Below are 12,784 nucleotides of genomic sequence, written 5' to 3'. Positions count from 1 at the left end.
GCCCCTGAACTAAAATGAGTTTGACACCCCTGTTCTATAGTGTTGCCATCGAAATGATGGCAAAATACAATATTCCCCTCCACTAGACAGCTCCCTACCTAACTTCTTTTGTTCCGTACCTGCTTCCTTCTGTGCGTGCCTTCTCGCGCTTGCAAAGATGCCTCCTTAAGTCAGCGTCAGCTCGTGTTCACACTCCCAGCGTGAGGGTGTCGCTCCAACTCCGTGCACGCTCTGTTCTCCCGTTTTCACCACGTGCTCCTGCCAAAGCCGCGGAAGATCACACCAGAAGCCACGGTTAACATTTAATGATTCAATCGAGACACAAGAGAGCGGATGTGCTTTCCATCTGAAAGCGTAAATGCAGCTCATCGGGGTATCGAACGCCAAAAAGTCGGGGAAATTGTAGCCTAAATCCCACCGATTGTTCTACATGTGTAACGTACGGATGAAAGATAAAGAGGAAAATGGAAGCTTTGTGAGCTGAGAGAAATTACTGCAAGATTTGTTTTATGTTGGTTTGCTAAAATAAATCATTTTAATATCAATCAATCAATCAATCAATGTTTATTTATATAGCCCTAAATCACAAAAGTCTCAAAGGGCTGTACAAGCCACAACGACATCCTCGGTACAGAGCCCACATAAGGGACGTCAATGTGAATGACTATGAGAAACCGCATATGTGGGTAACCCCCCCTCTCTAGGGGAGACCGAAAGCAATGGATGTCGAGTGACATAATATTGTGAAAGAACAGTCCTTAGTGGATCTAACATAGTAGTGAGAGTCCAGTCCATAGTGGGGCCAGCAGGAGACCAGCAGGAGACTATCCCGAGCGGAGACGGGTCAGCAGCGCAGAGATGTCCCCAACCGATGCACAGGCGAGCGGTCCACCCCGGGTCCCGACTCTGGACAGCCAGCACTTCATCCATGGTCACCGGAAAATTTTACCCATCACGCAATATCCCTAAAAAAAGCTTCAAAGTGCCTGATTTTAACCATCGTTATAAACACCCGTCCATTTTCCTGTGACGTCACACAGTGATGCCAACACAAACAAACATGGCGCATAGAACAGCAAGGTATAGCGACATTAGCTCGGATTTCAGCGGCTTAAGCGATTCAACAGATTACGCATGAATTGAAACGGATGGTTGTAGTGTGGAGGCAGGTAGCGAAAACAAAATTGAAGAAGAAACTGAAGCTATTGAGCCATATCGGTTTGAACCGTATGCAAGCGAAACCGACGAAAACGACACGACAGCCAGCGAGGACGAATTCGGCGATCGCCTTCTAACCAACGATTGGTATGTGTTTGTTTGGCATTAAAGGAAACTAACAACTATGAACTAGGTTTACAGCATATGAAATACATTTGGCAACAACATGCACTTTGATAGTGCAGACAGCCCAGTTTTCATCAATTAATATATTCTGTAGACATACCCTCATCCGCTCTCTTTTCCTGAAAGCTGATCTGTCCAGTCCAGTTGGAAATGCATCTGCTTTGAGTGTCGCAGGATATCCACACATTCTTGCCATCTCTGTCGTAGCATAGCTTTCGTCGGTAAAGTGTGCGGAACAAACGTCCAATTTCTTTCCACTTTCGCATCTTTGGGCCACTGGTGCAACTTGAATCCGTCCCTGTTCGTGTTGTTACACCCTCCGACAACACACCGACGAGGCATGATGTCTCCAAGGTACGGAAAACAGTCGACAAAACTGAAAATAACAGAGCTGATTTGACTCGGTGTTTGTAATGTGTTTGAGAAAATGGCAGATTGCTTCCCGATGTGACGTCACGTTGTGACGTCATCGCTCCGAGAGCGAATAATAGAGAGGTGTTTAATTCGCCAAAATTCACCCATTTAGAGTTCGGAAATCGGTTAAAAAAATATATGGTCTTTTTTCTGCAACATAAAGGTATATATTGACGCTTACATAGGTCTGATGATAATGTTCCCCTTTAAAAAGAGTTACAAAAAGAAACAACTGGAATTATATCAAACTGATTTTTGATTTTGATTGGACGTGTCATTTTGAAAATGCTTAAACGAAAAATTTTAAGTATTTTGGAGTTCGGGTGTTGGTGGAGGGAACAGTGATAAAGTCATCTAAAATAATGTGTGTTAAAAAGGAGGCAGATAAATATAAGAACAGTATTCTTCCATCTGCTCCTTTCTGATCATGGAAATGTATAAGAAACAAAAAACAATGAAAGTGTCAACTGTATATGGCTTGTATATATGCATTTTCATGAAAGGAATAATAAGAGATGATGATGATGGAAACCCTTTCCATGAAGCTCTCTCCGTACTGTACGTGGGCTAATTGAAAGATCACATGAAGTTTGGAGCTCTGTAGCAACTGACTGTGCAGAAAGTCTTTGCACTATGCGCTTCAGCATCCGCTGACCCCTCTCTGTCAGTTTACGTGGCCTACCACTTGGTGGCTGAGTTGCTGTTGTTCCCAAACTCTTCACTTTTCTTATAATAAAGTTGACTTTGGAATGTTTAGGAGCGAGGAAATGTCACGACTGAATTTGTTGCACAGGTGGAATCCTATGACAGTTTCACGCTGGAAATCACTGAGAGCGGCCCATTCTTTCACAAATGTTTGTGGAAACAGTCTTTTAGATTTTATACTAAGAGATTAGGGCATCATTTGGATGGGTGGCCAAATACTTATGGTAATATAGTGTATATTTGAAATGAACTGTACTGTGTGTTATGAATATAATTCAGCTACCATTGGACGTGCTTTTTTTTTTTAAAAACAGTTGTTTTTTTTAACATCAATTCATGTTATGAGAGTAATTACAATGAAACTGCATTGCTGGCGTTTACCCTCTGTGGGAAGTAAAATATATGTCTGACAGCTGCGTCAATACTCATTTGCGAGCAACCGCTTGGCGCGGGAATGCGGTGAAAAACGGTAAGGACATGTGCTGACTGTGGGGGAAACTGTCTGATTGGCTGACGTGCAAAGTGCTTTAGTCACGTAACGAGTCGCAAAGCCTGAAAAAGAGGACCCCGATGCAGAGATAAGTTATCTTCTTCCCCACTCCCTTTCAGGCAAAACTGGACAATCATGCATTACATACTATACATTACCTTTTGCACTACATTAATTTATATTACTATGTGTTGTCAACTTTGTACTTTTTTTTAAATTATTATTATTTTTTAATGTCATTGCCTGAAATGAATAAATAAATGAAAAAAAGAAAGAAAATGAGATGCACGTTGTGTTGCATTCCAGCGCCATTAAGCCACGCAGTACATGATTAATGATTCCGGTGTAATTCAAGTGACAGACTCGCCGATGGGCTCCCAAGTTTATTTACACGTTAGCGTCTCCTTTTGTGGCCTCGTCTTGAAGGTTCATCTATATGGTAATGTCCTCTTTATCCTTAATCCTTCCAAAGAACGCAAACAGTGTGTCAATCAAACGATAAATTCGTCAATGGATGTGATGTTGAGTGCATATAAACACTTTAACACTAAGTGGACTTTTATGAAAGGGTTATGGAATGGAATGGTAATTCATGTATCTTGAAATTAAAATGGGGAGATTCATATAATACACATATTTTGTTGTGCAAAACAGAAATACTTCCCCCCCTATCCACCTTTGTTCAGTTTATTTTGTCAATTATAGCAGGTAATTTGCTTTATTTCCCCCTTTTCTGTTTTAAACTTAATTATTTAATTTATCGTACAATATTAACATCTAATGTCAAGGTATTACCACTACAATTGTCTAAGTGTGTATGTATGTGTAAGAATTTTGCTCATTATTATATAATATAAAGACAATATACAAACCCCGTTTCCATATGAGTTGGGAAATTGTGTTAGATGTAAATATAAATGGAATACAATGATTTGCAAATCATTTTCAACCCATATTCAATTGAATGAACTACAAAGACAACATATTTGATGTTCAAACTCATAAACTTTTTTTTTTGCAAATAATAATTAACTTAGAATTTCATGGCTGCAACACGTGCCAAAGTAGTTGGGAAAGGGCATGTTCACCACTGTGTTACATGGCCTTTCCTTTTAACAACACTTAGTAAACGTTTGGGAACTGAGGAGACACATTTTTTAACCTTCTCAGGTGGAATTATTTCCCATTCTTGCTTGATGTACAACTTAAGTTGTTCAACAGTCCGTGGGTCTCCGTTGTGGTATTTTAGGCTTTATAATGTGCCACACATTTTCAATGGGAGACAGGTCTGGACTACAGGCAGGCCAGTCTAGTACCCGCACTCTTTTACTATGAAGCCACATTGATGTAACACGTGGCTTGGCATTGTCTTGCTGAAATAAGCAGGAGCGTCCATGGTAACGTTGCTTGGATGGCAACATATGTTGCTCCAAAACCTGTATGTACCTTTCAGCATTAATGGCGCCTTCACAGATGTGTAAGTTACCCATGTCTTGGGCACTAATACACCCCCATACCATCACACATGCTGGCTTTTACACTTTGCGCCTAGAACAATCCGGATGGTTCTTTTCCTCTTTGGTCCGGAGACATGACGTCCACAGTTTCCAAAAACAATTTGAAATGTGGACTCGTCCGACCACAGAACACTTTTCCACTTTGTATCAGTCCATCTTAGATGAGCTCAGGCCCAGCGAAGCCGACGGCGTTTCTGGGTGTTGTTGATAAACGGTTTTTGCCTTGCATAGGAGTTTTTTTTGAGCGACCAACTGTAGTTACTGACAGTGGGTTTCTGAAGTGTTCCTGAGCCCATGTGGTGATATCCTTTACACACTGATGTCGCTTGTTGATGCAGTACAGCCTGAGGGATCAAAGGTCACAGGCTTAGCTGCTTACGTGCAGTGATTTCTCCAGATTCTCTGAACCCTTTGATGATATTACGGACCGTAGATGGTGAAATCCCTAAATTCCTTGCAATAGCTGGTTGAGAAAGGTTTTTCTTAAACTGTTCAACAATTTGCTCACGCATTTGTTGAAAAAGTGGTGACCTTTGCCCCATCCTTGTTTGTGAATGACTGAGCATTTCATGGAATCTACTTTTATACCCAATCATGGCATCCACCTGTTCCCAATTTGCCTGTTCACCTGTGGAATGTTCCAAATAAGTGTTTGGTGAGCATTCCTCAACTTTATCAGTATTTATTGCCACCTTTCCCAACTTCTTTGTCACGTGTTGCTGGCATCAAATTCTAAAGTTAATGATTATTTTCAAAAAAAAAAAAAATGTTTATCAGTTTGAACATCAAATATGTTGTCTTTGTAGCATATTCAACTGAATATGGGTTGAAAATTATTTGCAAATCATTGTATTCCGTTTACATGTAACACAATTTCCCAACTCATATGGAAACGGGGTTTGTAAAAGACATCCATAAACGTGGATGCATATGAAAAAGTGCAATATATTTATCCGTACAGTAATCTATTTATTTATATCTGCACATTATTGCTCTTTTATCCTGCACTACAATGAGCAGATGCAACGAAATGTCGTTCTTATCTGTACTCTAAAGTTCAAATTTGAATGACAGTAAAAGGAAGTCGCTCTAAGTCTATTATTATTCAAGTCTGTTTAAAGTTTGACAGGATTTGTGAAGCCTCCAGGCTAACATGTTTACGCCTGTCATTGCATTTGCACACTGTAAAACCAGCAACCCCCTACTTCCTCTGTGGAGACACTATGATCACGTTTGTGTGAACTGTGTGAAAATTCAAATAAAAAGAATATAAAGAAAAACAGAACAAAACAAAAAAATAACAGAAATAATTTTGTAAGAAGCACACTCAGTCCAAAGTGCTGGTATATAATATTCCAATGACATGTGTAACTAAGGTGTCAGTGGTACAGACAGAGCATCCTTATTTGGATAAGGTGTTTTTTTTAGTTTCTATGAAAGCCATCTGTGGCTAGACATTGTAAAGAAAATATGGACAATGGAGAAAATGACTCATGAAGTATATTACATTTCAGGTAAGAGCAAACACTGCCTGGTGGTCCACATAACATGTAATGTTGGTTCTTTGGTCCAAATGTTGCATAGATTTTTGTTTTGTAGCCCATCATCAAGCTGCTTTTTGCCTGTCCCTTCAGAATGCAGGGTTTTGTCGGCGGGCTTATTCACGTGTTAAAGAATTCTGGAAATCCCCCTTTGATTTCATCTCCACCCCGTCAGCCATGTTGTAGTTTTTAGCGCTTCCATATTGTTGAACACACCGACAGATAAACACTATATTGCCAAAAGTATTTGACCACCCATCCACATGATGAGAATCAGGTGTCCTAATCACTTGGCCCTGGTGTATAAAATCAAGCACTTAGGAATGGAGACTGTTTCTACAAACATGTGTGATTTCCAGCGTGGAACTGTCATAGGATGCCACCTGTGCAACAAATCCAGTTGTGAAATCTCTTCGCTCCTAAATAGTCCAAAGTCAACTTTATTATAAGAAAAGTGAAGAGTTTGGGAACAACAGCAAGTCAGCCACCAAGTGGTAGGCCACGTAAACTGACAGAGAGGGGTCAGCGGATGCTGAAGCACATAGTTGTGGGATTCAAAATGTTGATCCAACCCTATCCTATCATCATTTAAATATAATTCTTATTTTTATGAATTTACTTATATTAGAGAAATCTTGTAGCAATTTTTCCTTTCCTTTTTCTTCTTGCCTGTTTTTTTGTAAACAAAGTGTGAACGAATAGAAATGTCTGACACACACGGAGAAGGGGTAAGATTAATTAAGCTCTGCTTCTTCCGACCTCTTTCCGGACATGTTTTATTGCGCAGGTGTAAACGTGACGTTCTTTAATGTGAAACACATAAAACTAGAGATGTCCGATAAGGGCTTTTTTGCCGATATCCGATAATCCGATATTGTCCAACTCTTAATTACCGATTCCGATATCAACCGATACCGATATATACAGTCGTGGAATTAACACATTATTATGCCTAATTTTGTTGTGATGCCCCGCTGGATGCATTAAACAATGTAACAAGGTTTTCCAAAATAAATCCACTCAAGTTATGGAAAAAAATGCCAACATGGCACTGCCATATTTATTATTGAAGTCACAAAGTGCATTATTTTTTTTAACATGTCTCAAAACAGCAGCTTGAAATTTGGGACATGCTCTCCCTGAGAGAGCTCGAGGAGCTTGAGGTGGGCGGGGTAGAGGGGAGGGGGAGTTAGGGGGTAGCTGGGGGTGTATATTGTAGCATCCCGGAAGAGTTAGTGCTGCAATGGGTTCTGGGTATTTGTTCTGTTGTGTTTATGTTGTGTTACGGTGCGGATGTTCTCCCGAAATGTGTTTGTCATTCTTGTTTGGTGTGGGTTCATAGTGTGGCACATATTTGTAACAGTGTTAAAGTTGTTTATACGGCCACCCTCAGTGTGACCTGTATGGCTGTTGACCAAGTATGCATTGCATTCACTTGTGTGTGTGTGAAAAGCCCTTGGATATTATGTGGCTGGGCCGGCACGCAAAGGAAGTGCCTTTAAGGTTTATTGGCGCTCTGTACTCCTCCCTACGTCCGTGTACACAGCGGCGTTTTAAAAAGTCATAAATTGTACTTTTTGAAACCGATACCGATCATTTTGAAATTGATACCGATAATTTCCGATATTACATTTTAAAGCATCCCTACATAAAACCTAACTTGAGTGCACTTTGTCCCCTCTGCAGAAATCTGCCTGCTCACCAAAGGCAGACGAACAGCCAGCGTGCGGGCGGACACCTACTGCCGACTCTTCTCGCTGTCCGTCGACCATTTCAACGAGGTGCTCGAAGAGTACCCCATGATGCGGCGGGCTTTCGAGACGGTGGCCATCGACCGGTTGGATCGCATCGGTAAGAACCACTCGGCCTTTTGACTTCTGTCGGATCTTTGCCTGTCATCGTGCCTTGTGTCGTCTCGTCTGATCACTGTTTGCCGTCTTCCCTCATGAAAAGCATTGTGTCTGCCATCTTGTGCCGCATGACCTGTATGCTATCATTTTCTTTGTCCTAATCAACGAACAAACTTGTTGGAACCAGCCTTAATCCTTCTAAAGAACCAAAGTAGCGTCTTTATGGTTGGATTAACTGGGGAGGCAGTGCATGCCGCTGTCCTGGAGGGAGTCGGGTCGCCTCCCCGTGTTGACCCCGCACCCCCACTGGACGCCAGCGAGTGGATGGAACCTCACATGCATGTGTGTGTGGCCCTCTTCCCACTCATCTGCACTCCTGGGTATGAGCAGCACCCCACCCCGTTATCAGAAGGCTCTAAAAATCAGCGACAGGAAACAGGAAGTCAGACTTTTTATGGTAATCCAGTTAGAGCCTGTGCTTCCTTAGTGTCAATAATAGCGTAAGATCTGTAAAAGTCGGCCATTAAAAAGGGGCACATGTATGAAATAAACTGGGCAATCTCACTTTTCATGTCTACATTGAGGTATTTTTTGATTGGCTGCCACGTTTGTAGTCCGTCGTTAGTACAGTGCAACCAAAAATACCACCACAAGTCAAGGTGATCCCCAAAAGAAATCATGTCAATTGAATTACTGTATTTTCCGCACTACAGAGCGCACAGGTATAAAAGCCGCACCCGCTAAATTTTTGAATAAAAACTATTTTTCATATATGAGCCGCAACAGAATGTAAGCTGCAGATATATACATTGTGAAATGAGTTATTTACAGAGAAATAGTTTGTAAATGTTTATTTACATACCTTAATTATTTTCAAACAGTGTCTGTAACACGGCAGTTAAATGGCTTATCAAACAAAACAGTCGTCATCATCATTAACCCACTAGCTGTGGAAGCTAGCTCTCCAATCAGCTTAACAGACTCAATAAGTTCACGTGGACGTTTTGGTGAATTTACGAAACTGAAACAATACAAAAAGAATGCCATTGTAAGTTGATAGCTCATGCTAATGACGCTAGCTTGATGATATTACAATTGAGCGTAGAAATATGCATGAAAATACTCCTACAGACATCACACATGGGACGGTTCAGTAAGTAAGAATTGTTTTAGTTATATTGTAAAACTTAAAAACGTTGCTTGGCATGATGAATGAAGAATTCAAACGAATCGAAACGCTAGAGACGACTAGAAGACGGAACAGCACTTATGCTTCCAGTTGAAAGCTCTAAACCAGGGGTCTCAAACTCAATTTACCTGGGGGCCACTGGATGCAGAAACTGGGTCGCAAGAAAAGATTTCTTAAAAAAATATAACATGCACTTTTTAATGTATTCACCTTCTTTGAATGGCTATCCCGCCCTAGCAACATACTTGCCAACCCTCCCGAATTTTCTGGGGAGACTCCCGAATTTCAGTGCCCCTCCCGACAATCTCCCGGGGCAACCATTCTCTCGAATTTCTCCCGATTTTCACCCGGACAACAATATTAAGGGCGTGCCGTGATAGCTTTGCGTTTAACGTCCTCTACAACCTGTCGTCGCGTCCGCTTTTTCACCATACAAACAGCGTGCCGGCCCAGTCACATGTTGTATGAGGCTTCTGCAGACACACGTAAGTGACTGCAAGGCATACTTGATCAACAGCTATACAGGTCACACTGAGGGTGGCCGTATAAACAACTTTATCACGGTTACAAATATGCGCCACACTGTGAACCAACACCAAACAAGAATGACAAACACATTCTTCCGGGCTACAATATACACCCCCGCTACCACCAAACCCCGCCCACCCCAACCCCGCCCACCTTAACCGACGCACGGAGGGGGGGGGTTGATGTGTGGGGGGGAAGAGTTGGTGAGCGCGGGGTTTGATGGTAGCAGGGGTGTATATTGTAGCCCGGAAGAGTTAGGGCTGCATGGGATTCTGGGTATTTGTTCTGTTGTGTTTACGCTGTATCGATCCGTTGTGGTGAAGAAGGAGCTGAGCCGGAAGGCAAAGCTCTCAATTTACCGGTCGATCTACGTTCCCATCCTCACCTATGGTCATGAGCTTTGGGTTATGACCGAAAGGACAAGATCACGGGTACAAGCGGCCGAAATGAGTTTCCTCCGCCGGGTGGCAGGGCTCTCCCTTAGAGATAGGGTGAGAAGCTCTGCCATCCGGGCGGAGCTCAAAGTAAAGCCGCTGCTCCTCCACATCGAGAGGATCCAGATGAGGTGGTTCGGGCTTCTGGTCAGGATGCCACCCGAACGCCTCCCTAGGGAGGTGTTTAGGGCACTTCCGACCGGTAGGAGGCCACGGGGAAGACCCAGGACACGTTGGGAAGACTGTCTCCCAGCTGGCCTGGGAACGCCTCGAGGTCCCACAGGAAGAGCTGAACGAAGTGGCTGGGGAGAGGGAAGTCTGGGCTTCCCTGCTGCCCCCGCGATCCGACCTCGGATAAGCGGAAGAAGATGGATGGATGGATGGATGTTTATGTTGTGTTACGATGCGGATGTTCTCCCGAAATGTGTTTGTCATTCTTGTTTGTTGTGGGTTCACAGTGTGGCGCATATTTGTAACAGTGTTAAACTTGTTTATATGGCCACCCTCAGTGTGACCTGTGTGGCTGTTGATCAATTATGTCTTGCAGTCACTTACGTGTGTCTGCAGAAGCCTCATACAACATGTGACTGGGCTGGCACGCTGTTTGTACAGGTTGTAAAGGGCGCTAAAGGCAGTGCCATCACGGCACGCCGTTAATATTGTTGTTTGGGTGAAAATCGGCAGACATTCGAGAGAATGGTTGCCCTGAAATTCGTGAGTCTCCCGGATAAATGGGAGGGTTGGCAAGTATGACGCTGTCAAGCGCCATTCATATAAATCTCGCGGGCCGCACTAACATTAAATTTTCATATTAAGGTGCGGGTCGCAAAATAACGTCTCGCGGGCCAATTACGGCCCGCGGGCCGCGTGTCTGAGACCCCTGGTCTAAACGGAAGGAAATACTGTAGACATTAACCTCACAATACCTGCAGTAAGCAAATTCGTCCTAAAGATGGCGCCATTGCACAAACAATAACACATCATTTTAGTGTCGTTTCATGTGTTTTATGAAAACTATTTGCATAATGGCCAGTGAAGAAAAATCCATAAAATAGCCACACCATTTTATTAAGCCGCAGGGTTCAAAGGCGTAGGAAAAAAGTCCGGAATTTACGTTTGTTTGTTCCAGGGTCATGCTGTTCCCATCATAAAATATGTATTAATTATAATAGTTCTAAACAGCATTTTACATTACTGAACATTGTACAAGTGTAAAAGTAGCTTATTCACTGTATAAAAAAATGGTAGTATACTGCATTGAAGTTCACACTGTATAATAAAATATAATTAATGTTTTGTCGCATGACAGACACGGATCAAATAAGGGAACATTGCTGAAGACGAGTCGACTTGTGCTTTTTATAAATTATTAGCTGTCATGCAAGTGTAAAAATAAGTTCAGCATGGAGATCACGCGTTGTGCGTAGAACTGTTTTGCATGAATAAGCGCATATAAAATGACAGGTTGCTTCATTTCGAAATTTGACCCCAAATGTATTCCTAGCCCCTCACCCCCCTGCTACATTACTGATAAAAAAATATAGTGGCCATTGTCCCTGGTGGTGCGAAGTGGTAGTGCTGGGCTAGTGAACGGTCGTAGTGGGCTCAAATCCTGACTGGTGACGTATCAGGGAGGTTAAAAATTGTTATTTTGCACTGAAAATAAGTTATTGAACAATGTATTTCCTATTAATGTGTTTTAATACAAAGTATGCATCAAATTAAATGAATTTTTTTTTAAAGTAGAAAAATAATAATAAATAAATAAAGTGTGAAAAATGTTGTAATGGGGCCATGGAGCCTCAAAATAAAATTCTGCTTTGGGCCTTCTACGCTTAATTTGATTAAACTTAAAGAAAAACTATGTACGAACTCTTTAATAAAACAACAGATTGCTGAAGACAAATTGACTTCAAACTTTGCACTTTTTACTATTTTTGTGTAAGGGTATAACGAAGAAACCATTGCATAATTAAATCAAAACAATTACTCACTGTTCCTGGCAGAAGTGGAGATAGGTAACATTTGCAGTTGTCTTGAAAAGTTTAAAAATAAATGAAAAGCTTTATGAACAATATAATTACCGGTACATAGATGAGTATAAATATTCCTGAAAGTATATGTCTTACCTGCCATTCAAATGTAAAAAATAAGTTAACTGTTGTGTAACACATTTTTGCATGTGTTTGGGCATATTTTTCTCGTTTTTTCGACTTGAGTATTTTATATCAAAAAAATTAAAATATATATTTTTCCCTTGTATTATCGGCTTTGGTTTAATCTTAAAGGGAACTAGTGGGACTCGTTTGCATTGTATGATAAAATGTGAAATAAATATCATTCTATATAACATTTAAATACATATCACAACAATGGGGGGCGGGCATGTTGCATTGCGATGAGATTATTAGCCTTGTCCCCCAATGATGCTCTTTTAGCAGCCTTGAGCCATCAAAGAAAAATATTTGAAAGATATTTATTTAGAAGAAATTTACTGCTTCCTCCTCGTCTTATCGGTGGGAAAAACGGCAAAGATTGATGTCAGAAAATTGCAACCAGTGATGCATTATAGTGACACCTACGAGGCCAATATCATATATCATGAGTTTCATATCACATATATAACTTTAAAGACATGCTCAGGGTTTCCTTAAAGATGAGAAGCGCACATCACAGGAAGGTAGAACTTTACGTCTTTTTTTTTTTTTTTTTGGTGGGCCGCACGGGCGACTTACGGGCCACACCGTGCACTCATTACCCCAAAAAACATGA

General features: G+C 41.5%; 1 protein-coding gene across 1 annotated transcript in view; it reads left to right on the top strand.

The window, feature by feature from the left end:
* hcn1 (hyperpolarization activated cyclic nucleotide-gated potassium channel 1) overlaps positions 1 to 12,784 on the top strand; it is a 302,198-nt gene that overhangs the window by 270,300 nt on the left and 19,114 nt on the right. The window contains exon 7 of the mRNA XM_061927116.2: positions 7,698 to 7,862. Within this exon, the coding sequence (XP_061783100.1) occupies positions 7,698 to 7,862 (165 nt within the window). The remainder of the gene's footprint in view (positions 1 to 7,697; positions 7,863 to 12,784) is intronic.

The sequence above is a fragment of the Nerophis lumbriciformis genome, linkage group LG32 (assembly GCF_033978685.3).
Source record: "Nerophis lumbriciformis linkage group LG32, RoL_Nlum_v2.1, whole genome shotgun sequence".
NCBI lineage: Eukaryota > Metazoa > Chordata > Actinopteri > Syngnathiformes > Syngnathidae > Nerophis > Nerophis lumbriciformis.
The sequence above is the reverse complement of the archived record's forward strand: the minus strand, read 5'-3'. Positions and strand labels throughout refer to the sequence as shown.